Genomic DNA, 27393 nt, shown 5'->3' with positions numbered 1-27393 from the left:
AAAATATGCTATAAGTTCTAAGTGCCCTGTACAAGCATTGTACATTTGTACTTATTGGCCCAGTGGTAATAGTATGCTCAATGCACTGACTAGTCATAAGTGTGCTCAAACTGGTAACTTTTGGATAATTTTTTGGGCCATGTCCTTGTAGACTTGAGCCTGTAAAAAAGGAGAACAAATTGTGTTAATGAATTTCAAGTAAGACAGATAGGCAGAAAAGTTGAGTTAAAAGAGAGATAAATACAACAAATGACAGCCATAAAAGTGGTGCATTTAAACAAGCACTGAGAAATGAACAAGTTTTAAAATGATTTAAAACAAATTAGTTCTGGGGTTTTACATAACAAAACCACAATCTGATTACGAGGCATGCTGCAGTGGGGGACTCCAGACTGATTTTTACCACCTGGTTTTTAAACTCAATGCACGTTTCACGTTATCTATTACGGCCCCATTTAAATGCAATCAGCACAGCTGGAATTCAACAGTGTGACCTGGTGCCTGGCAGTGAAATGCCCTGCCCTGCACGTCTGCCCGTCATCACATTGAAATAAGTTTCAAAAAGGTCCACACAGCTCTACTATTATTTTTACCTTCCTCCCTTCATGAGGAGTGCAAGCCATAAAAAAAATGCTGCTACTATTAAAAAAAATTACTTTTTTGTAAAAACCAGAAGTCTGTGCCAAAGATGAGCTTCGGGCTTTGACATAACACAGAAGCCATGGTTTCACTGTTATGGTTGAAAACGAGTGGTAGAATAACACAATTGAGAGGAGACTTCACTGCATGTGTGCATCTGCAGCTGAGACAGTGCTCAAAGGTACTTCAAATGCAAATTTCACATAAAATGACTAAGCAGGATGGCCCACTGCAGCGGGACCAAACTTCTAAAGAAAATGTGATGCTTTGTAATACAGTCAAACAACTACCTGCTTTTGGAAATTGTTGCACCAGGGATATTCAGCACATATCTATGATTCATCAAGATGACCCCAAAGGCCGATATAATGGACCTTAATAACTACTCCAAATGAACTAATATATTCCAAACGCCTTTCTCACCTCTTTTGATTGCAGCTTTAATATGAATTGAATTGCATATGAATTAGAGTCATGCTAGTATGAGTGGCTGTTCAGTGAATATCCACTGTCTATGCACAGTCAACGTGCTTGTGTACAAAAATGAACAATAAAACACTGTATGGGAGCCAATTGCTGAGCATTAGCAGCACGGTCAGAAGTTTTGATCCCAACTTCTTATTTTTGGTATCTGGCCCCCACACAAAATTTTTTTCAGCTCCGGCTACAAGAAGACAGTGGATATACATTGAGTTTCATCACAGCCACAGCAAGACTAGCACGGACAAAAAGAAAAAGATGGGGACACAAGGTGACACTCGTTCATTCACCCAATGACACTTGTCCAATGTTCCATCTTACTGAATCTACATTCATTGAGCTACTCATTAAATTGGCAGATATAAACTGAGCATCAGCAACTTCCCTTCGTGCGCTGTTCCCTCGACAGAGATGGAGGAGAAACAGCAGCACAAGTGTTGGAGGCGGAGTCAAGTCATAAGGAGGCAAGTTCAGAAAAAGAAAATAAGAGAGTGCAGAGTGACGGCTGGAGAAATGAAGTGAATGATAGAAAGCCATCATTGAATGCCAATACATATCTTGGAACCGTTCATGGTGCAGTTTCGAGTGCTTCAAGAGTCGTATGAAGCAGGGCGTGCATTCACATGCGTGTATTGTTTTTAAAATAGGGAGTATGCCAGATGAATGTTTATCTACCATAAAAGCAGGTAACATAGCAAATATTAAACAGCATTTGTCAACGAATTTAAGGGTTTTCAAGGAAGGAAGAGAATTCTAAAATTTCTAGGTGCTTGAAAATCTGCTGTTCAATTTCAGGATTTTCAAGGGTTTTTAAGGACCTGCATGCCTTCGGCTTTACAGAAATGACATTATTAAGTGTTCCTGAGCAAGTGTTCAACAACTATTCTAATGTGGCTTGCACCCTAATACAAATATTTTAACTTTTGCATAATTAAAAGAACTAATTAGCTAGGTAGCGGAACTTTCAGAAATAGTCGAAGTAATTCAATATGGCTACAAACAATTAGTTAACTGTCTCAATGGTTTAGATGGTATGACTCTTTTTTTTTTTTTTAATTTGGCTCTAGGTATGCAAAATACACTGTACATTATTTGGCCTTGGCCATTTCAATGATGTGGAACACCCTTGACACTTCTGCTGTTTGAGAGAAAGTTCAGCCTAATATTTATCTTTTCTCATGTCTTCTAATTCTACCATAGAATTACTATAATGTAAGCGTTCAAAGTACAAACATCACTCCACTTGCCTGAGGAGAGTTTCCATTAGACACCACAATTGGCTGACCATTGTCAGAACTCTCCCTTATCTCTATGTCAAGAGGAACATCACCTAAAGAACAGAAAACATGATTCACCATCCCAATTTCTATATGACCAGTTTATGCACATACATTTAGCATGCCAAAACAGTACCTAAGTAAGTGTTTTTTTTATATAGATAATTATACACATATAAATTGATAAACAAGAGTTGGGCAGCAAAACGTAAAATTTGGTGCCGACACCTGAATAGCTGCCGGGTTACAGAATAGAGAAGTTTATTGATAAACATCAGGTGTAATCAAGGTTATCTCCTTTGTGATTATTGTATAAATATATAATATATGTAAATAGCATAGGAAAGAGGCATCCTAAACTTCATTCTAGGATTTATGCACGAACGCCACTATGAATACATATTTATATTCAGATAGCTTTGGATAGAACAAATTAGTTGCTAATTTTTAGTGCAAACAACGAAGGAAAAACTGGTACAGAAATGCAACCTGACTTATATTAAAGGGGTACTGACACAAAAATTTTGGCCTCGCGTTTTTTTGCTGCAATGTGTTGCTGGGGGCCTGTTAGTCATAACACGGCACATCGTTTGCTGCAGCGCGCGACAGATAATTAATTACAGGCTCCTCATTACCGACCAGTGTCAGTTTTGGTTTCAAAAACGACAAGCCTCCGGGTGCAACTATCACCACCTAGCGGCTGCAGCGCTCGATCACGTCAGCACGCAGAAGTGTGACGCACTTCCGCGCTGTTCGCGTCGTCTCCTCGCATTCGCACGCTTGCCGCACGTGCTGCGCGATGTCGTCGTCCTCCTCATCGTCGTCTGTTGGCGACGATTTCCTTGAGACACCAACAGCGCAGCGGCGAGCGCGTCAAAACAAAAATGGCGGCTACGACGTCATCACAACTTGTTGTACCGGCTACAACGGTTACGTAGGGGAAGTAGGGGGGTCACCTCGGGTCACCTCCGAGGGTGTCAATGCAATAGGTGCGCCCTATAATGCTGGATCGCGCACGCGAACTTCAATATTCATATAAAATACCTTCCAAGCTATATTCGCTGTCGATATTTCGCAGATGGTACACGCACGTACACGGAAATCGATCCAGCAGGCTATCTCGGCCGCGAAATTTTGTGTCAGTACCCCTTTAATTCTGTCTGTGGCAAACATTTTTCAGAAAAAAAACACCAAAATTCCCAGAATTTTTTAACAACTGTTTCACTGTTAAAGGATCTTGTTATTGGAGCATCACGAGTTTAATTGTTACTTTTTGTTGTCTATTTCTTTCTGAGTTGCAAATAGGCATGGCTACAAAAGCAGCTTGTGACCAACCTCAGTTTCAGACATCAGCAGTATATGCAATGGTGGTGCTGCCAGTAGTAATGACTGACTGGGGCACTGAGCTTCTTGTTTTTTGTTTTTGTTCCAATAGGAATACTCGGAACTCAGAAGTTTGCAATTTATCATTGCATAGCACAATAATGGACTCCAGATTTTATGAGAGGATTCCCCTTACATCTTAGAAAAAATTGTAGATTAAAGCATCAGGCATTTCAATCCAGATATACTATGTTCCTACCAAACGTTCCTACAAAAAAAAATAGATTTTAAAGAAGCTGGCACAATCTGGTAGTGTAACACTCACATCAACATTGTAAAATGACTCCTACTTGTCTGTAGCACTCAGTAAGCAATAGGAAATCCCCAGACAGGCGGGATTCATTTTTGACATAGGAAGGCACGAAATACTGCCTCAATTAAACGTGAACAGTTTTGAAGCAATCGACTCGAGTTAACTCTTTCGGGACCGCACCATTGGAGCATTGATCACATATGATCGATGGCTTTCCGTGCGCTGCCAAGTTCAAATTTTCGCGCATTTTTACGTGTATGGCTACCTAACGTGTAGTTTTTATCACTAGACTTTCGGTTTCGGCATAGTTTGCCATTTTCCCGGAAAGCAGCAATACAGGAGAGAGAGATTTGTGGGCAGCTTCGGCAGCGAACGTAGCGGACCATGGTGTCAGGCTCACATCAGGCCGCGCAAAGAAACCGACGTGAATCGCGTGATTCTGCTGCTTCGGCAGCAGATTTTTTTGATGAGTCAAGCAGGGAGGAATCCGAAGATGACTTTGACAGCTCAGATTTTATTTCGGAGAGTGATTCGGACGAAGATCAACCTGACTTAGCTTCGAGCATATTTTCACATTCGCTTCTCTCGCGAGTAGCCAAAGAGGCTTGCTGTTTGTTCACATTGTTTTATTTCTGTTTGATAGAGTCTAAACAAGCCTTTAGAGAATATGTCATCCATCAACTTCTCAATCTTGATGATGCCAGGCCAGCCTGCACGGCTCCACCGCCACAAAGCACGCGCTCCACAAGCTAGAAAAAGTTGACAGGCTCAAGAATTGCAAGCTCTGTTATAAGCAGAAGAAAGCCAAGCTGAAAACGAATGCTTTTTTCCAGTACCTGTAAAGCACATTTGTGTTTTACTACTGCGCAGAACTGTGTCGTTGGGTAGCACAAGTGCCATGGGGCATGAGTACTGCACATGTTTTGAAGCACACCAAAAAGTGTTGTAGATATGTTTGCCAAACTTTTCAAAGTAAGAAATGAGGCCATGAGCCATGTTTTGTATATCCTGGATTTTTTTTACTGTAGTATTTTCGCTCAAGTATCCATATTTATTCCAACATTTTTTATGTTCTTGCAGTAAATGTTCAACAGAACATTTCTTATTATTAGTATGTATAATCTTTGTGTAATATTTTAATCTGTATGAAAGACCATTTCATTAGGTTCATTTTAAATATACGTTACAGAAATATAGCTCTAGGACTTGATTTAATAAAAAAAATCTTCTGACACCCTTCCCCATTGCCTCTTCTATACGCGGCCCCGAAAGAGTTGAAGCTATAGAATCCAAAGCAAAGTAAACAAAACTTCAATGAAATCAAGCTTTCATTAAGGTAAGAAAAAAAATTGGCCGTGTATCTGTGTGCTTTGCTGCAAATGTCGTCGATAGTCCAGTCCTCTGCTGGCCGTACTACATGAGTCCTCCTCCTCTATGTTGAATCGCTGCATCTGGCTCATAGCCTCGCATTTTCAGCGCAGCCCAAAAAACGCTAGCATTTTCCATGAAGCCTAAGAAACACTAGGGTCTTTAGAATTACGTATCTATGTAGTTTCTAGTAAAGGAACACACCACCTAATACTTATGCATTGATGTTGCACCTCAGATATGCGTAACATTTGCTTTTTGATCGACAATGTTCACAAGTATGAACGGCGGTACCAGTTCAAGATGGCTGGGCGTTCCGCAAGTGGTTAAACTTTGGCCGAGTGGCTGAATCAGGTGACAGACAGACAAACAGAAAGACAGACAGACAGACCAAAACTTCTGCGTTTAAGTTCCCCAAGAAAGACTATCGTCTTTAAAAATAACACATTGTTCTCCAGTGCTGCTCAGGGGTTATATTCACATCACTGAAACCAAGTGCAGACGAAAAGCAGATACATACTGTAACCAAGCTAAGATTGTCAAACCTCCCGCTTTCAGCTTGACCCTTTGCGGTCCATTGTCAGGCCCATCCCGACAACGCAACACGGCTGCAGTGGTCCATGGTCGGGTACGGCTCGACAAATTCTTTTGTGGTTGATTCACGGACGCGTTTTCTCGCTGCATTATGCACCATCTCTAAAATAGTCAGCAAACTTCTTCTACTTAAGCTTTGTTTTCTTTAGTTTTCGACCATGAAGGGCTAAGCATGGTGCATAGTCTGTGCTACGTAGCCTCTGAGAGTGGTGGCCTGTGTTCCGGTATATTGGAGTTAAAGGGAGACTAAAGAGAAACAATAAATCGGTTTAGATCGATAAATTGTGCTCTGAGAACTCCAGTGTCGTTAATTTCACCATCATAGGTTTATTAATAGAGAAGAAAATCAAGTTCAAAGTTTCATTTTTATATTTTGAGCCGTAATCTCCCCGCGTGATGTCACGGATTTCAAAGTGTATTTATCGTATTTTGGCGCCATTGGATCAACAAAATTACCCCAAACGTGATATGTTAAGTCTATGGCCCCCTCAGAAGACAATGTACTTCATTTTTACCGATTAGGAACTACGTAGTCCCTAGTAGGTGCCGTCAAAACATGTGACGTCACGGCGAATGGTGCGGAAACTTCAAGGTGGCGTCGCCACCCACATTTTGTTTTTGCGTGTTTTCTCACTTACTAAGCGTCTCCTCGCAGCAAACGTGGTGTTTTTGGTATCGTGAAAGAGTACTTTACTAATATGAGAAAAATCGTTTTGCTCTTTAGTGTCCCTTTAACAGCACATGTACGTGCCCACCAGGGGCATAGCCAGAAATTTTTTTCGGGGGGGGGGGGGGGGTTTCAACCATACTTTTTGTATGTTCGTGCATGTGTTTGTATGTGTGCATGTATATATACGCAAGCAAAATTGAAAAATTTCGGGGGGGGGGTCTGAACCCCCCAACCCCCCCCCCCCCCTGGCTACGCCCCTGGTGCCCACATACGTAGCTGCTACTGCAAGAAACAAGTTAATTGAAATGGCTGGTGTTAACTCCCCCCAAAATGGCCTCTCCCCACCGCAATGCAACACAGGCCCAAGTTCCCAAACACGTTGACAAGTAGCCATGAACCTCAATGTTGCAAGGTTTGCTGCAGTCACACATTCCATTGGCATAAGTGGTAGAAGAAAATTCGCTGCTTTTTTCATTAAGTATATCTTGAATTCAGGTTAAATATCAAAGTTTCAGTCTCCTTAATTGTGCTTAGGTTGCTCTGTTGAGAGCGGTGCAATATGCAATCTTTACAATGAAGTGACCTATATATAAGTAAAGACTTTGGAGGTCCCAAGCACTTTTGCTATAAAGACATTCAACTACAGATTACTGCTTTTCCAACCATGATTACACAACTACTAGCATGCATGCATTCTGTGTGCTGCCTCTAGGAGGTAGTGGCCTGTCAAGATTGATTGTTTTAACCATGCAGAGTAGGGCAAAGGCATGCCAAATAAGAACATACCCAAAATATCAAGCGCCATCTCCCTGGCAAGCTCGGTGGCACCATCTTTGCCAAATATGTGAGACTCATGGCCACAGCTTGGGCAGGCAAGCCGACTCATATTCTGCACCAGCCCAAGAATAGGCACGCTGACCTTGCGAAACATCTCAGCGCCCTTGCGTGCATCGATAAGTGCAATTTCCTGAGGTGTTGTCACTACGACCACCCCTGCATTGATAAAGAAATACCATATAACAGCATAAATTCTCTGGATCTTGGCATTCAGTAGTTCATGGACCCTAAACTATGACAAGTTTTTGAGCTCTTCTGTTTGATATCTTCAATTTGGCACTAAAAGTTCAACATACAATTTAGAGCTTTCTCACTAGCAGGTATGCCAATGCTAAGCGAAGTCAGGTTAACGGCTGAAAAAATGAAGCTATGTCACACCTACCTAAGTAGTAGCACACACATAAACTAAAGCACATGCCTCAAACACAGCCATCCACTGTAATTGAGGTATGTGCTAATTGTGTATGAGTATGAAATGTACTGGCTGTTACAGTGTCTTCAAAGCATACAAATAATTTAAAAGCCACATGATGAAAACAATATTTTTTTTTTTTTTTGCGGCAGCACTTAACTCACACTGGTGTAAATCCACAATGAAACAACTTTAGAACATTAGATTCAATAATTAACTATTTAATGTTACTTAACTCATTGACTAATTGCTCTAACCCATGTGCTGCAACTGAAGAACTGAAGCTGTTTAGTGCTGAAGGCATGGTCACTAAGACTAGAACCGCTGTCAAAATGTTTGTGCCTAAAATTTGCCGCAAAATCTACTGATGCACCAACATGCAGCTGACTGTACGTAGTAGTATCAGATCACGAATTCAAAAGAAAGAAGAGCCTAATTTTCTTTTATCTTCACTACTAATGATTAAAAACAAAGCGAAGATATCCAAAAGCACCACCTGACACTGGAATGTTCTGGGAGATGGAAAGCTGCGTGTCTCCTGTTCCTGGTGGCATATCAACAACAAGATAGTCTAGTGGTCCCCATGCTACCTGAAATATTTATTAGTCAATCAACACAACAGGTGCAAGACTTTCATTTTTGTTTTCAAAAGCATGCCGAAGGCACAGAAATGCCAATGAAAATATGTATGAGATCAAAACTTTTAGTGTTGCTCCATGACATGTCCACTTAATCTGCCAATGCAATGTCAGCAAGGTAACCCAGAAGCCTAAACCCTTGAAGGCAAGATGTTTACGTCATACCTCCCATAGTCAACCATTCCTTAGTCTGCCCCCCTATCTCATTCCTTTAGACCAGGGGTCTTCAACCTTTTGAGGCAGAGGGCCGACTTGCATGAAGCCGACACGGCGGGGGCCGCACGGCAAAGCATGGGGAAGGGGGGGGGGGTTCACGAACTGACAATAATGCACAAAATTGGAATAGAAATCCTATTTATTTTCAGCACGCATGTCCAAAGGTTGCAATTTACAAATGTAGGTTACGAGCAAAGAGCAAGAAAACTCTTTTAATGCGAATTTTGGTGCTGAACATTCTTAGCAAACTCGCAAGTATCTACATCAAGGTTGCTCACCGACAGACGCAGAAGTTCATGGAGGTGTTCATCGGTTAGTCGGGGATGCAAGTTTGATTTGGTGAACTTCATTCTCGAGAAAGTATGTTCACAGACATGTATTGCCGAACACTGTTATCATAGCTGCAGCTAGTTTCTTCAAACTCGAAAACGTTGAGTCTGTGAAGCCAGCTTAAAACTCCACTGTGTCTTGCGCATCATTTGTGTGTTTGAGCTCATCGTCTGTCTGCAGATCAGCCGGTTCCAACTGGTACATATTCCCACCTTAAAAGGATTCTGAAAGAACCGTATGCTACACGAATGTTTTAAGATCCAAGAACCTAACTTCGAACTCCTTCTTTAAACCCCGTAATATTTGACAAGAGTTTTTCTGTGGGAAGTGGTGTGCTCGTATCTCTCCCAAAACTTTTGCAGCAAGGGACGTGACAAAGACTAGGTTCACTAGACTGCTGTTGGAAAATGTTGAGTTTCAGCTCAAAAGCCTTAACGTCTGCGAGCATGCCGGGCACGAGTTTTCCTTTTCCTTGGATGAAGGTCCTTCCCTGACCTGTACTCCGTTACACACATCTGGTGCAACGCTGTGGAGGCTATGAAAAAATCCGCAAACAGGGGGTGGGTGCTCGAGCCGACGTTTCGACAAGTCCACTTGTCGAAACGTTGGCTCGAGCACCCACCGCCTGTTTGCGGATTTTTTCATCACAAGCTTCCACCTTCCCCTTCCTGCCGCTCTGGAGGTTAGTGAGATTTCTTGTAGTAAATGCGTTCGGATTGAGAAATGGTTTAATGTTCTTATCGGTCAGAACATACTTTTATTTTTCGTTTTTACAGTGAGCAGTATTTGTAAGGCACGTTCTGTGCCATACAAATAAACAAAAGCTGTTATACATCTGTTATTATGCAACTGGATCACTCAGTGTCTACTTGCTCTCATTTTTTGGTATTTCATTTGCAGCCCGCCGCGATGCAACCCGCGCAGGCTCATGCTAGGCTCATGCAAGTGTTTACAACGACAAAAGCCGACCACGAGACGCGCGGAGTTATACATTTTGCTGACTGGCTGACCGAACTTCTTGCATAGCTTCCACAGCGTTGCACCTGATGTGTGAAACGGAGTATAGTATTTCCACAAAGAATCATTCTTCCCCCTTTTTTGGACCTGTGCAAAGAAAGGAAGTGAAGCTGTTATTTGGCTAAGTGAGAAGATGGCAGATAATGCCAAGTGAAAGCAATCTTTCTTTGTTCTTATCTGACCACATTTGAGGTCAACTGCCATGTCAGCCTTCAGATATACGTACTTGGCATCAATGTACTTGGCATCAACGATATACTTGGCATCAATTACACTAGACCAAATGGACACAAAATAGAAATAGAAAATTCATCAGTAGATATATACTGTTGATAGCGGTTCTCAGTAAGTCTTTGGACAGTTTGGGCTTTGCAATAATTACCAGCATGTAAGCAAGCCTTCCCTTCTCAGTGAGAAGGCCTCTTCTTTTTAGGAGCTGGCTCACCAGGTTCTTAAGCTGGGCAAAGTCCCGCGCCGTAAGCGTAACCTTAGTTCCAGAGGCGACAGCTACACGCGCAGCTCGCGGGAAAGAGAAGTCTTCTTCCTCTTGTTCTACGAGCACTTTGATGATGATATTAACGCAGGCAAAACCACATATAGCATAGCCAACTGTAGCATGCGACGCTCGCTCCACTCCGCTTCGATACTAATAACATGAATGAAGAAGACAAGGCGGTGGAGCGGAGGGCTCGCAAGGCAGCAGCAGCGCGGGCTCGCCGCCAAGACCCTACGGTGAGAGCTCGCGAGGACGCAGAGAGACGTCAGCGTCGTGCGGACCCCGAGATACAAGCCGGCGAAGTCGAAGCAGTGCAGAAGTGGCGGCAAGAGAACCTCGAAGAGGTACGGGGACGGGATGCAGCGGCCAAGCACCGAAAGCGGTCGCTACCTGAAGTTGGCGGCGCCGATGCGCGCTTCAAGCGCAATTTCCTCGACCACACGTTCGGCCGCAGCTGCAAGGTCTGCGACTGCTTGTGGTTCCACAACAATCTGACCACAATCGCTACTATAACAACGTGTGACGTCTGTACATGACAATAGAGGAATTGTACGTAGCATTCACGGTTTACCCGATTATCTACGAGCCAGCTCCTTAATCATCATTCACTTCGTGGATATGGCGTGACTTTTTCTTTTCGGTGCCTGTATCAGACACTGCAATTTGTCCCCATCTACCAAATCACACGCAGGTATATAACCAAACAGTAACTTTTTGCAAAAGCAGCAGCATTCTCTCTTATCAAGGCTTCTAATTCTACATTTTTTATCAGCACCCTTTTGCACAGTTCGTGCAGTCCCCCTCACTTTCCCAGGTCAATGAAAGGGTCCATATTGCTCCTAAAGCCAAAAATCACTGTACTATGCAATGAAGGATATTGGGCTCACCCGCTAAAGACATGAGCATTTATAACGTCATACAAACAGGCAGCACTCATCCACAACCTATGTAATCCAGTGACCTAGTGAATGCTGCACCATACCTTTCATGGCTACAAGAGCAAGAATAATGCCACTGGATATGTATGTAATCAACTACCTGTAAGCGATGACTTGTAATCATGGTGATGGTATCCTTGTAATTGATTAATTACTTTCTTTACTTGGTAATGGTCACTGCAAGTTAGTAATTTTCTTTCTGCAATCAATTACATGCAGCCATTATTTTATTCACAAGACAAGCTTGTAACAGAACATGCTGACAGCCATGGAACGCAGCAGCCTCACAGGTGCACATTTATCAAAACGTAAACCTGAGCACTCTATATTTATTTTCTCATCTTTAAAGGGAACTAAAGAAATATATAAGTCGATGTAGGTTCTTGAAATAGAGTTCTAGAAACCTTGTAGTACTTGTTCCGTGCCAACGAAATGCTCAGTTGAATGAAAATCACGTTTTAGTGGTACGCATACCATTAGCACAATTCAAGCCGCCCGCCTCCGAAAACGGCCTTTAGACATAGCCATGCCCGCCCTTTACTCGCTTTGCCACCCAACAGCCGGAACTGCGGCGCAACGGAGCAAGGGGCTTTAGCAGAGCACAGCCTGGCAAAAACAGAACTTGCGTAATTCTCAAGGGTAACGTCAAGAAGTCCTTTTTTGCATGTATCAGACTGAAATGGACCACTTGCATTTTATTCTATCTTGAAATGCACTGAGATGTGCTTTTCTGTCATGGCCAGTTTGAGTACTTGTGATTAATTGCACTGAGGCCCTACTGCGTCATCAGGCTTGTGTTCCAGAATGTACCACTGGTGGCGCAAATTGTGTCCTACATTTATCTTAATTTCTCAATTACTAAAGCATTGCTGTGTATAATAGCGATGTTTTAGACATTTTGAAACATTGAGCTTTCACTCTGCCATAAATTGTTATGCCTTCAATGTCCCTTTAAGGGCACATATTGCACAGTCTGCATTGTCAGCACCACAGTTGGCATTTTGCTATGGTTTTGCCTGTCCGTTTTCATTTAATAGCTCCCACTCTTTGCTCATTTGTGCCCCAGCATGCAAAACATTAGTGAAAAATTTGTTGCATCATGGAAGGACAGGACACAAAGACTACATTCATGCAACCCAACACCACCTAGACGCAACCCCTGACGCTATGCAGGTGCACCTGCATAGCGTCACCTATGGTGCACCTGCATAGGTGCACGTACATGGGGGCGGGGGGGGGCAGACCCTTGATTCGGCATGGGGTCTGGGCAGGTAAGCGTGGCCGAGTGTCCATTTGTGCTCTCTATCCCATGGTAGAAAAAAATTCCGGGTGGCACAGGCCCGGTGTGCCACCCCCTGGCAACGCCACTGCAGTGATGATGACATATAATACTACGTTGAATGCAAGATGCAAAAAAACAAAATCTGCATTATACAGTCAATGGCCGTCCAGAGGGCCCGTGAAAGCGGAGAGGCATGGCCTCCCATTACCAACATGGGAGCAGCCAGCACTGAGCCGGGGGCCCCAACGGGTACCCCCCCGGCTAGTCCCTCAGGACCTCAATGAAGTTCTTTGTCTTTCTGCCTACAAACACAACAGAGTTGCAGAGTGTAGCAAGAAGTTGACTGTGTTTACTATACAGAACACAGTAAACCAAGACAATTTGAAAACATACCTGCCTAAGCAGTTTCTCAATTGCAGACATGACCATAAGTCCTCGCCACACAATAGGCACCTTGTCGTCGACCAAAAACCCCATGGACATGCTGTGGCATTCAAACATCAAAAATGATAGATGCAGAAATTAATGCAATGAAAGCTTTTAATCATTTGCTTTTCCATGCCAACTTTTTTTTTCATAATACCATCAAAATTTCTTGAATTTTATTGCTACAGCAATTTACAGACTCTTCAGGTGAACATTCGCCACTGCTGTAATGCTCTATGTGAAATGGAAGTGCAATAACATTCTTTCACACCCCACGCAGTGCACTATGGGCGCGAGGAAAAGTGTGAAACGGAGAGCTGAGAAGGATTTTGTATTGCATCATGTGTGCTGTCTTCTAACATGTCTGGTGTTGCAGTTAAGATTGAAAACTGGCTGTGTTGGTCTAGCATGCTCTGAGGTGACAAGCGTGAAGGCGACACATGCAAGATGCCCTGTGTCGCCTTTGCACGTGTCACTTAAGAACCTTGTGTAAAGGTCACAATGCTTTCACTCACCTCTGTTTGTGCTGTTCATCATGCCAGCATTGCGAGAGCGCGTGTTCACGGTTATCAAGCAAAATTTGTTCGTGTTTGCTTGCGCGCACTTGACACCATGTTTCAATTAGTAAGCAAACGTTTTACTGCAATATATATGGCCAAAAAAACATGAACCTTACCCTGTGTAGTTACCTGATACATACTGCTATTATTATCAATGCTTTACCCTTGAGCCAGAACTGCAACTTTTTGTACAACTGATTTCATTACTGTAGGTCTAGTGGTCTGCTTGCAGTAATACAACATCCACAAAAACCACGATACAGGCATTAAAGAAGGCAGCCATAGTCGCAATGGGCACCTCACCCCATGGCACCTTTTTAAAAAAACTTCTGTTGCAGACTTCCACCATGCTTCTGCTGACTCCACCCTCAATATATCAGCTTTCTCAAAAGCTGGTGTTATTTTAAAGCGCAACTCGCACCAGAGTAATAAACTACCGCTGTGTGCCATTCGTAGACAAAAATAAAAGAAAATCCCTCGAAGAGTCACACTCTTCACTGGCATATTTTGGAGGAAATGCAGGAACAATGCTCATCCTTGCCACGAAAGGAGTCGAGCTAGTTGCTAGTTTGACATCTTCAGAAATTAAATAGTATAATGTATGTAGTTCATTGCCAGCAAAGATGTAGACATTGAAGCCAACAAGTAACTTAAGTCAAAACACCACAAAAGCTTGAGAAGCAGACAACAAGGAAAGGCAAGGCAAGTGCAGATATGCACTAGTGTCCAATAAATGGGATAAATTTATCACCGGACTCTGTCAACATGCTAACTATATACACAACCTTTCGCTCGCACACTTTCACTCATGCAGCATGAAATGTTGCACAGAGTGAAATTCTAGACCACATGAGACATTTGGCATCATGTACCATCAATTAACATTAATGCTTTATGGTGCAACATATGATGATCCATTTTATGCTTCATCATATGTGGTGATCAAAATGTGCTCTCCCTACTCAGCTGCAACAAAAGTTCTGCAGTGCTGTAACAGCTGTAACATTTCACTGATAGTACATGATGTCGTTGCATGCTTCTAACGAAGTACCTTACACAATATAAACTGACTCACCACTTAATCCCATAATTAACGAGTGGCTTCATGAGGTTTTCTGTGGAAAAAATAAAAACTAGTCACTTGTCCACTGCTGAAAAATTCAATATAAAGCAGCTGGTGAGGAGAATTAGCATAAAGAAAGGATGGCCACAGGCATGGCAAGAGGTATCGAATACAAGTGCAACTTCCAAGTGCACAAAAGTACACCACTGCAAAAGTAGTCCACTGCACAAAAGTATAGAACAATGTGACACTACGGCACATACACATCAAAGGTAGGTGCTCAAGAATTCAAATTCTGAAGCGTGTGGTGTTTACTTCAGCTCGCTAGTGCAACAGTTCGTTTCTTTTCATAACATAGTCTTCCTGAGCAATTGTTCCAATGCAAAATGTGTTACCACTCCTGCTTAAAATGTTTGTTCCCAAGAAGTGAGGCTTAAAACCACATGCAGTAGCATGGGACTTCACCAAACGAAGCACTCAGCCATTAAGTGCAGTAAAATGACAAAGCAGCACTAATGCAACATAGCCGAACTTACGAAGGCTATGTGAACATTCCATATGATCAAGTTCATACAACAGAAACATCAATAAAGGCTGTAAGCCTGAAATATATGTAAGCAGGAAGTTGATGCACCCAGCCAATATCTTGAACAGGAAAGAAAATGGCAACTACCAGTGCTAAACACTGACACTGCAATCAGAAACTGCTTTCTGGTTTTGGCATGCACAAAAAAAGAAAACAGCTTTCAACGCACGTTGTGTCAATTCTGGTTCACCACTCAGGTTCATCATGCGTGGAATGGAGGGTCCATACACATCTGCATCAAGAAGCCCCACAGTTGGCTTCTAAAGAAACCAAGACCCAAGATTTGTATAAAATGTTTTGCTTCAAGTACTGCAACCAAGCACTAGCCTTATTCAATCAGCCAAGCTGCACTCACAGGCAACAAACATAGAATAAAGCAAGCATCATTGCTCAATAATACAATCTGCATAATATTGTTCTTCCGTTACTAACAAACAATTCAAAATGTTAAAAAAATGTAGTATCTTCACGCAGTTCATCTGCCACAACAGTCACAGTATGACAAATGCAAAGGTCGAAACCTAGACCTCCGAGACCCATTAGTGTACCCCAATTCCCCTCCTTTGCTTCATGCTTTCGTCGTAATGACAAATAAAAAAAATATGTAGCATTACTTAGGTGGCAGGCTGAAGCATGACCTTAATCTCACGAGATTGCTAGCTAATCTCACGAGATTGCTAGCTAATCTCACGAGATTGCTAGCATCAAAAGGCCCGTAGGCTTGCAGCTGCATAGCAACTATAGTGTTATCTGTTTGGTAAACTTGTTTTTGCTCAACGTTCCTGGTTAAAACTGAATTTCCGAAAAAATTTAAATTTGGTGTACGTTTTTGCATTTTTTTGTTTGTATAAACGGAAAACACTAAACCCTATCCATTTTCTATAGGCCATCTTCTTGGGTTAGCAGGCACATTGTTCGTGTCAGTGTTGTTCTACTTTTGTATGTTTAAGTCTATGCCTGCGAGCAATGTTTAGTCTATTAATTTCATTTCCCCGTTTACATGCTCATGGCTGAAAACATCATAAAGAACCCCATGATTTAGATCACGCGTTCTCTTACACAACATCCTTTTTTTTTTCTTCCTTTTTTTTTACCTCATAATTGAGTAGCAAATGAAAGATCGTGTGACTGAAACAATGAGAAGAATGGAAAAAGTACCTAAACAACAATAGTGTGCCTACGTACAAGATTGTCTGCATCACCCAGATAAGTAAATGAACCAACAAATAACATTTGATGGAGTTCAGTCTCCACAAGCAGTTGAGCAGGCTATTAGAGATACAGTAGTGGAGGGGCCTATGCATTAACTTTGACCAACTGCAGTTCTTTATATGTAAAACCTAAATCCAAGTAGTACACAGGCATTTCTTAATATATGTGCACTAACCATTGCCACACTAGTCGAGCAAACATAGTAAGCTCTACAAAGAGCAGTGGTGTGTGAACAGCATTTCTTTTTTACTGAATTTAATTAGTCAAACATTGAATACCTTTCAAATAGTTGTTTTTGAATAACAAACAGTCATTTTCAGAATTATTACAAAGAATGTTCACATCTAATATTCACGACATTAATAAGTTTCTGTCGTTACATTTCACTTATGAAGCATTGTTCATTAAAAGCGTAACTGGAGCAGTCAGAAATAAAAAAGATAAGCATTTCTTTTGCCTACATAGCACTCCTCAAGCAGTGCAATGTATTGCAATTTAGCCACTAAAGGTTGGCTCCCAGAGTGACGTAGCCCGCTACACTATGCGAGTTTTCACATTTTATGCCTATACTAGGACCAAAAAGAAAAATTTATTTAAAAAATAATCATACTTACAGACAATGACTATACAGTTCAAATATCGAATCGAATAGCACACTATTCAAATCATTATTTGAATATCTTACGTATTCACACAACCCTAGCGATAAGAGAAAAAAAAAACTGCATAGATGACAATAACTCTAGATGCGGCCCGGAAATGAAGCAACCCTTACCACTAAAATTATCAAGCAATACCATCAAATACCCCATGCTAATTTTCCCTGACCCTTCCCCCCTTTCAGCAACGGCTTTTAGATGGCCACATGAACCACCAGCAGCGAGTTTCGCCCCAGTGACTAGCCGGCGATTTCTTCAAGTAACACTTCCTACCCCATGATTTTCTTTTGAGACAGCTGTGCTCCTATAATCTAAGCAACTTGAAGGGCCCTTGTGGCACATTTCTTGAAAGTGAGTTCCGTTTAGTATTAAAAGGCCTCTTTTTTGTGAATCTTTTTCAACAAAAGTACTTGAATGAGACATAAAATAGTGTAAATATTGGCAATAAGATGTCCTCATGGCATTGCCCTCACTTTTCATCATCCTTACTCACGATGCACCTATCATCACTCTGAACTTTGCTACCGGCATGATCTTTGAGATCTGCTCATGCTGTCCAACCTAGGAAACTATAGCAAAAGCAGAAATGTATTATTCTTTACCACTAAACGGCATGCTCACCTTAAAAGTGACAAGCCAGTGTTGCTTTTTGGTAAAACACCTTTTTTTTGGTTGTCATAAAATCGAAAGTAGTCTGGCCAACATCAATCATTTCTGTAAGCATATGTCATTATACACAAGCAGGGGGATTTCAAGAACTCGAAGGATCAAAGACCACTAGCACTTATTTGAACACAAGAACCGAGATAGAAATTGGTAAGCATATTTTACTCATTCGATAATTCAGATTTTTCAAATTCTGAGGACGAGTAAAATAGCGTCTACTATTGAATTTGAGTACAATTAAATTCGCTTTTTGTCAAAGTTGTCAAATATTCATTCCTGTTCGAATACTATAATAGATAACAGTAGTTGCAGTCCACAAAGGAAAAAACACATTCAAGTGTATAACCAATAAAAACGAGCCCTTAAAAATTTCAACTTCTTTCCTTCATTCATAGCGAGGGTCTCGTTCCGGCAGACTTGATGCTTCAGGTAGTATATGAGGGATTATTGGTCAGCTGCCAGCTCGTAATAAGTTCACGTGCCACGTGACGCCAACAGGCAGAAAAAGAGTGTTCCACACTCACCGTCATGGCTACTGGCGGCGCTGACTGACACTCCCGCGTTGAAATAAATACACATATATACCCCATAAAGTGGACGGGGGGATGGCGGCCACGGTAGCTCAGTTGGTAGAGCATCGGACGCGTTATTCGAAGGTCACAGGTTCGGTCCCTGCCCGCGGCAAGCCATCTTTTCGTCCACTTTTCTTTCATCACCTTTACATTATATTTACTGCTAATAACATCCCCTATACTTTCCTTGGCATTATTGTCTGTTAGTGCTCATTAATATTGTGTATAACAAATAAAAACGAGCCCTTAGAAATTTCAACTTCTTTCCTACATTCAAGTGGAGTGATTTCTAAATAATTCCACTCTGCACGAGAACTGTGGTTGTTGCACTGATGCACAAGTACCAAGCAAATGCATGTGCACATTATTTTTAAATAACAATTCGAAGTCATTAAAGTCATTAAACAAGTCACCTTAGACAATCTATGAACTTGGTGTCTCAAGTTAGACAATTGATATATTACTTGGCAAACCTCATCACGTTTGGATCACAGTTTACTGCACAATAGCATGTAGAGCTGAAGAATTGCACGAGCTCCTTCAACAAATACAGCAGTATACTATGACGACATGCAAACATGTTTGTTTAGCTACTGTCACCATCAGGGTGCAGCCGATACAATTACCTTTTTGTTGCTTCTAATTTTGGTGTTTATCCCTTAACACAACACAGAGTTGTAAATGGTATAAAATGTGTGCATAGAACAATGTACAATCACCACGGAAAATGATTACCACAAGCGACCATTGGCCTAAACGGTCACATGTGCTAGCCTTTTTCTGCTGGAACTATACTAAAGTATTTTCTGCGATATGAATTCCTTGTGATCTTTATGTTTTACTTTGTTTAGAAATAAAATATAGTCAGAATTCATTTTTCTTGAACATCCATATTCAATTTGATTAATCAATTTTGCCACTTCCCCATCGTCAAGAGATAATAATAATAATAATATCTAGGGTTTTACATGCCAAAACCACGATATGATGATGAGGCATGCCTTAGTGGAGGGCTCCGGAAACTTCGACCATTTAGTGTTGCACTGACATCGCACGTACACGGACATCACACAATACACGGGCCCCTAGTATTTTGCCTCCATCAAAATGTGACCACCACACCCGGGATCGAACCCACGACTTTCGGGTCACCAGCCGAGCACTATAACCACTGTACCACTGAGGCAGACCATCGTCAAGAGACTCTGTGAATCGGACTACTGTAAACTTAAATGGCAATAAAGCAAATTTTTTACATAGCCTTACCCGTGTGTTGTTCGCTTGAATATGATTAACACTACAGTAAAAAAGAGATGTCGAGACTAGTAAATGAAGCAGTAGGAAAGGAGCAATGCCCTACTTACTCATCTCTACTTTAGTCATCATATTCACATTTATGTGCCATTGATTTCCATTGTATTGTATGAACCAGCTAGCCCAACACCAAGTATTCTTAACAGGACCTTGTCAGGGGGACCCAATGCCATTGTACACATTGGTTATAGACCACGAGATGCATAAAGCCAACGAGCATTCTGTCACCATAATGTTGCGACCATCATACTTCTTATCACTACTGATGGTCGGTGGGCACTGCCCTAGCTTGCACACATAGCTGCTTTCTTTAGCATTAGTCATAAGTTAGAATAATGTCACTTTCACACTGTCAGCCATTTATACAAGTCATTTGTTAGAATTGGGTAATTTCATGCCAAATGCCCCAGCCATTTTGGCGATCATCTCAAATGTATACAAAAATATTGTGCTGATTTATTCCACTGAAAACAGTCAATTGCTAGAATATTTCGGAGATAAATATTTTGGTCACGTGGCAGCCTTCCGAATTTTGCAGAATGTCGTCTAAGTGACGTTCGTCAGAAAATTTATTCAGAGATTATCATTTCTTGTTCCAGTACCAAATTTGGTTTGCATATTAAGCAAAGGCATTTGTATAAGGCGTTCAAAGCTCAATAATACTGCAATTTTTCTACCATATATGCCTCCAGAAATTTTGCCAAAATGTTCTATGTTTGCATTTTTTTCTCCTGTAATATTGCACTATGTATGAATATCTGAGTAATGAATAATTACTCTACGGAAGGTACATTTTGCATTTAAAATATTTTCCAACCACTGAAATTTGTAAATCTGAAGAAAAAAATCACAAATTTGACAAAAATCTTCATTTTGGTCCATACTGAGACGCATATACACCACGTGGTGCTTCAATTAAAAATGAGTTTTATACCTCAATTGAAAGCAAATAAACAGCTCCTCTTATATGGCAAGTTTTATCATTCTTTTCTGTTTCAAGCAAGAAAACAATTACTGAAGTTTCCCATTGATAGCAATGGGGATCTTCAGTGAGGAAGCTGCCGTATGAAGAAAAGGGAAGATAGCTGTCAATGGGGAACTTGAAAAATTATTTTCTTCTTTAAAACAAAAATGTAACGATAAACCTTTTCAAAATATATTTTTCTCTCCAAAATATTCTGGCCACTCTTTTCAATGCAGTAAATCAACACGGTTTTTTTCGAATACATTTGAGATGGTGGCCATAATGGCTGGGACGTTTGGTGTGGAATGACCCGACTCCCTTTGAAAGAGTTGCTGTTGTGCAGGCATGTATTGCATACACACACTTCGTTTCTATTTTTTTTGCATTTAATGCCACAAATTAAAAAAAGAACAAATGCAAATAACAATCTGTGGTTTTGTTACTATAATCACAGCCAACTAAAAGACATGACCCAAGCTTACTCAGAGAAAAACGTGAACAAACATATTCAAAGCATTTTTTTATTGCAAGGTTCACATGAAATCACTCATTTTACTCTGGACCAGGGGTCAGACATATGCGGCCCGCGGGCAGCATATGGCCCACGGACCTCTCACTAGCGGCCCGGCCCACACATGACTGACTTCGTCATATGCATTTTTTTTTATTTTCTTTGATAAGTATGCTCATGAGCTACACAGACACTATTTCGTGACGCACTCATGCACCTTTTTCGTGAGGTACCCAATAGGTCACCATGTGGTGAAACATAATCGTGGGACAAAAAGCTTTGCTTCAGAATCAGCGTCCAGATTTCTTGACGCCAAATCCCCTTCAGAAACGAGCCATATATGATATGGGAAAGACCTTTTTTTTTTTCAAATGGCAATGTTAGCTGCGTTCTGTTCCAACTCTGCCCCTTCCCCCTCCCACCCCCTGCTCTAATCTTCTTCACTGTCCTGGCCCTAGCAAGACACTACATTTCGTGACTGCAGCCCACTAGCTGAAGTGAGCTTGAGACCCCTGCTCTAGACAATTTAAATGAAACTGAGACGGAACTATATCCATTTGCATTTGCATCAGTGGAAATGAGGGCCACTGGCAAAGAAAAAAGCACATGTATTTACCGATGTCAGTATATCACCATGCTACTATCAACTTCCTGAAGTTCAAGTGTCATGTTCACAGTAAATGCAAGCATTAGTGCTTCATTAATGACAATGACCTCCACAGCGCTCTACAAGATTACACCATTGACTAACCGATGCAGAAAATTTGCAAAAGGCCAGAAACATGGGCGTACAAAGCAAATTCGCAAAAATATTATTTACAGCTGATGCAGCATTACATCTTCATGGCACAGCAGAACTTATACTCTCAACATGAAAGATGGTCACTAGTTGTAATAAATTATACTTTATTCAAAAAGGTTCACTAACAATAGTGAGACTGACACATAAAGTCCTCTTCCATCCTTCTACTATGGAAGATAATGGTTCATGGGCACATGCAGTACAATTCACAAACTGAGGCATACTTCCCCAAGTATGGCATGGAAACACATTCATACTTAATTGAGTGGAGAGATGTGAATGATACAACTACCCTAAAAGCAGTGTGTGTGTGTGTTGCTTCGCCTTCTGGTAGTGTTGGCTACTTTACGAAATGCCATGAACTTCTGTATGTGATGTGTCCGCAATGTTTTTTTGTATTTTTGCATTTACAATAGCCGACATGCAAGCAGGTTAAAGTAACAAGTTTAAACTTACCTTTTCATGCAAAGAAAGGGCCAAAGCCAAGTTGACTGCAAATAATAATACACACTTTTGTAACCATTTAATCATGAACATGCATGAGCAAGGACTCTAATTAGTTAGTTGCATCACCTGCAGTGGTGGATTTCCCAACACCACCTTTCCCAGATGCCACCAGGACAACATGCCTCACACCTGCAACTGGAAACTTCTTAGGCAGTCCACGTGATGTTCTTTCCCGACTTTGTTCTGCTCTATTATTGCTTGAATCACCACCAAAACGTCGCTGTACAATTTGAAAAAGAAAAAGTTAATATTATTACTATACAATTTTTTTCCATTTGAACCCACCAACATTTAAGGCTCGTTCAAACCGGCGACTAGCAACGGTCGCGCGACCGTTTGCGACTGGCGGTCAAAAAGCGACTCAAAGCGACCGATGTTCACACCTGCGTGCGACCTATATACGCCGCCATAGAGAATTCACGTCTGCTCGTATACAGCTTGCATTGCCCTTGCCCCGTAAAATAGGCTGATGTCCTGTTCCTGCGCATCTGATTGGTTCAGAGGTTTGCGACTGCAGTCGCGTGACTGAAAATCGAGCAGCGAGCGACTGAGCCAAAGCAGTCGCTTTGCGACCAAAACGGCCATTTGCGACCGTTTGCGACCAGTCGCTTTGCGACTAACTTAGTCGCGCGACCGGTGCTAGTCGCCGGTGTGAACCAGCCTTTACAGTAGGTCCATTCCTGAGAGTTCTGTACAGGCTAACACACCAACAGTCAAAAAGCATCAAGCACTTCAGAAATCTCAGAAATTACTTAGACACAAGTCACAGGAGTAAATTAAACTTAAGAAAATTCATTTATGTGCCACCAAGGTGTGCCTTATTACATTGTAGACAAAATGAAACAAGATGGCTGCCATCTAATGAAGGCAGAAAGTAAATAACACTGACTCATCTCTAGGAAAACTGTGCTTGAAGAAAAAGGTTAGCTTCAGTCATCAGGGTTCTTACTTATGATACATAGTTTTTTAGAGGCATTATGCAATTCAACATTATTGTTGCAATGAGGAAGCCAACCAAAAATCTGGTCATTACACATACTGGCAATGTTTTTCAAAGGAAGCTCGTCGAGATGACAATTTCTAGCTTCAGCAATGCATTAGTGGGGCTCAACATAACTAAATGCGCAAGTATCATAAACTACTTTAAAGGGGCAGACAACAGCTCATAATATGAATTGTGACAACCCCACTAATGGAAATATTGTCTATCGTATTGGTTAAAATGAGCCCCGTTTCTCTCATTAAATGTGGATTTATATTTTTAATTCCTCACTAAAGTCATGAAAAATGACTTTTGGCACCCCATGCGGCAAAAAAGCTAAGATGCAGAAGAGTCCCATCTCATGACCTTTCATTGGTTTACACGATTAATGGCCTCTATATTAGTATTGAAATGCACGCTTTTTTAGTCTTTTTCTAACTTGACATGTGCACATAAGCCTTCATTTGTAGCGAGCAGAACAGTGGCGACGCCCTCGCTTGGAAGTATGATCCAATGCTCATGAGCGGCAGCATGAAGGTTGTTAGCTGAGGGACTAGCAGCACCTGCTGATGAGTTGAAGTACCACGAGCACCTGGCTTGTGAGGGAGTAAAGGAACTTCACGTGACGATGAACGTTCGGGAGACTTATTCTACCTGCTTTTTATATTTTTCGCTGGAGGACAATATGTCTCAACAACAGGTGAGAGATGATTCCCATGACATTGGCAAAGCATCTGCATCTCACACTAAATAGGCTGTTAACATTTCAATCTGTTCACAAGTGAAAATGCACCCCCAGGATATGTATTCACGTGTGCTTGTAACTTGCATATTTTTTACATATATTTCTGCTCATTTTCTGGGTGTGCAGCCTGTATTTGGCTGTTTTATAATATCTCAGTGTCACGCAACAACGAGCTAACAGGCACATCAGCGCAAGGACCTTAACCTTTCTGTCTAGCCATGCATGCCACTGTATGGGCAGCTGATGTCTGAATGGCTGCAAACTATTATTACTACTTGTTTTAGCACCCTTACACAAACATGACAGCAAGCAAACACACATGCGTACTTGTGACCCTGATGCATGTTTCTTGTTCTTTGGGAAAGGCCAAATACAGAGAAAGAGCTCCATGACTATGTGGGTTGTTCAAAACGTCAGCGAGCAATGGATTACAATGAATAGATGTACCACAGCAGTAGAGAGCTAGGTCGAAAATAATTTGCCTTAAATTAAAAATTCATTACATATATATAATTGCAGAAAACTACTACTTGGACTCCGGCAAAGATTATGAAGAAAAACAAGGCAAATGTCGAAAACAGAATGTAACCGTGGGACTGGCCTTAATCAGAATAACCTTCCAACAAAGGCCAGTCCCACGGCCGAAACAACCATTCTATTTTTTACGTGTGTCTTGTTTTTCTTCATATATATATGCGGCGGCACAGGCTCGTCCTGCCCGCCGCAGCAACAATTTTGGGTGGCCTGGTGCCCAACAAGAACCGGCACACACGAGATCATAACCAGATGTGGAATTTTAATAACTTTTGGCCATGTACAGTTTTATTTCGTTTTGTTTATCACTAATTTATTTTCCCCCCCTCCCCCTTCCCATTTTTTTTAACTTGGTCATTTTTCTTTTTTTTTCTCTTTCGTTTTTCTTATTTTTCTCTCACTCTCTCGGAAATATCTTTGAAGGCGAGAGGGACACGGCAAGAAGCAAGTTCAAACTTTGACGTTAGTTTAACTCACCTCCCTGACGAAGAGAGGACCCCTCCCGAAACTGTTGGGAAATAAATATTTATATCACTGTTGACAAAGCCTCCATTGTGTTATACCCATATATATATATATATATATGATGGTAGCGAGGGATGCTAAGAGCCAAGAAGTTGTCTTGGTCACAAAATTAAATGGGCAAGTTTGCACAAGCGTGCGTGTTCATGCTTTTTTGTTTGTGTTTGTATGGATGGTTGCACTCAAGGGGTTTAGTGCCTTATAAAAATTATATTTTGCTCCCATGAAGTTGAGCATCTGTGTTGCCTAAAGGTCGTTGTCCTATAACCTTGGCTGAAGTGATGTGCCAGATTGATGGCCAATTCAACAAACCCACTTTTCATAAGGCATTGGCCTAGGCGGGAAAGGGCCCCTTCCCACCCCATTATCCAATTTTTTCGATTTTGCATGCGCATATATACACGCACACATACAAAGGCACGCATGAACATACATAAAGTATACTGAACAACCCCCCCCCCCCCGCAAAATACGTAGTGGACCCCTACGACGGCCCTGTCGTATTTCTTGACTTGCTCTGTACAATGAACGCACGCTAGCAGCTGCGTTTTAACGGCAGCATAAATGCCAAGTAAATGGAACAAATTTTTAATCATCGTCAGGTGGTTTACATAAACGCTCAGGCGATACACCTTGTCACCTGCTCAGCTTTCGCTACTTGCAGTAACACATTTCTTAGTCATATTACTATTTCACATATAAAAACATCAGGGTCTTATTTTGCATTAGCAGCAGTCCAATAACATACTTCGAGCAAGACCACTAACAGCTTCCTTCAAGATTGCCAGTGTCTGCAAGCTGTCAAGCCCGTGTAAAAGCTTTACGCACCAACGGTACACTTTGAAATGAGCTGCAGCATCCAGGGACGGCGTTTGAGTTTCGTATCGTATAACTTAGCCAATGAAGAGACCTTCCAAACAAGTGAATCGTAAAGTTGCACCGATTCGCCATTTTTAAAAAGCCGTGTCGGCCGTTACGCTGGCCAAGCCGCGTTGACGTATTCGAAGTTTGGAGCACGACAATATAGGAGGCGATGGCACGACCTGTGAGTGGTTGGACCCATGTTGGACCACTCTAGAATGCATGTTGGAATGCATGGACTCGCACTGTATATTTCTTTCTTCCGCGACATTAGGGAAACACGTTGGTCACACGAGTTTGAAGCACTTTCTGTGCATTCATCTGGGCATAAGCTGCGCATGTTATCCAGCCAGTTCCACTTCTTCGTAAAAGTCAGTAATACTCTGAAATTTTAGCCCTTGTGTCTTACAGAACTACCACAAACTAAACACGAACGTACTACAAAGTAGCTTCTGCAAGCGATGTAACTCTAGAGCGAAATTTCGCATCAGTAGTAATATGCGTTTGTTTGGGCCCCGCACTAAGATAGTGCAACAGGACGTCATGCTGGCACCACTGACACTACGAATACTGGCGAGAAAAAAAAAAAAAAAACGTGTTTTAGTTAGTCCTGTCCAGTTCGCGTTTCAGTTGTCCGTGACTGTACATAAAACCTGCGCCTCTCCATGAGCAAACGGAGAATTATAGCTTTGCATGTGCGAGCTTAGACAATGTGTGAGCTCATTGGTGAGCTATTTATTAGCAGTAGCCGAAAATCTTTGCTTAGTCTTGCCGGAGGCCATGGTCTTGCTCAAGCCTTCTGCTCAGTCATTCCCATGCCACAAAGTCGACACCACAGTAGGTGGCCATTAATGCCATCCAAAATGTACTCTTGGCCTTCATATCCACAGTGCCCTAAATCCAGGGCTTAAAGTCAGGGCTTAAGACCTAACTTTCACATTTCCACCCATGGTGTCAAGCCAAACCCAAACCGAAAATTGTACAACTAGGATTGTGGCCATGACTGAACCCAAACCCAAATTAATATTCTCAGAACACACCTACTCAAACTGAACCTCAACTGAAAAGAATCTCTCT

General features: G+C 41.7%; 1 protein-coding gene across 2 annotated transcripts; it reads right to left on the bottom strand.

Moving 5' to 3' along the window:
- On the bottom strand, positions 1 to 26415 carry LOC119400157 (iron-sulfur protein NUBPL). Of its 2 annotated transcripts, XM_037667145.2 has the most exons (10): positions 26284 to 26415; positions 22739 to 22892; positions 22622 to 22656; positions 15635 to 15725; positions 14892 to 14931; positions 13224 to 13314; positions 8410 to 8503; positions 7451 to 7657; positions 2367 to 2449; positions 1 to 159 (listed from the first exon to the last, which is right to left on the bottom strand). In XM_037667145.2, exons 1-10 carry the CDS (start codon positions 26404 to 26406, stop codon positions 106 to 108), a joined length of 972 nt encoding a protein of 323 aa, XP_037523073.1. In that variant the 5' UTR covers positions 26407 to 26415; the 3' UTR covers positions 1 to 105. The 2 variants fall into 2 exon arrangements, with proteins under 2 accessions (XP_037523073.1, XP_037523080.1); XM_037667152.2 differs by lacking the exons at positions 1 to 159; positions 2367 to 2449 and adding an exon at positions 3914 to 3987.
- Positions 26416 to 27393: the final 978 nt, after the last annotated feature.

The sequence above is a fragment of the Rhipicephalus sanguineus genome, chromosome 1 (assembly GCF_013339695.2).
Source record: "Rhipicephalus sanguineus isolate Rsan-2018 chromosome 1, BIME_Rsan_1.4, whole genome shotgun sequence".
NCBI lineage: Eukaryota > Metazoa > Arthropoda > Arachnida > Ixodida > Ixodidae > Rhipicephalus > Rhipicephalus sanguineus.
This window is presented reverse-complemented; position numbering and strand designations above follow the sequence as displayed.

Excerpts from the sequence above, each read along its gene's own strand:
- LOC119400157 (XM_037667145.2), bottom strand. The coding sequence starts at position 26,406 with ATGGCGAATCGGTGCAACTTTACGATTCACTTGTTTGGAAGGTCTCTT. Across the intron at positions 8,504-13,223 it reads TTGAGAAACTGCTTAGGCAG|GTAGCATGGGGACCACTAGA; the intron begins GTATGTTTTCAA and ends TAAATATTTCAG. Across the intron at positions 160-2,366 it reads CTAATGGAAACTCTCCTCAG|GCTCAAGTCTACAAGGACAT; the intron begins GCAAGTGGAGTG and ends CCTTTTTTACAG.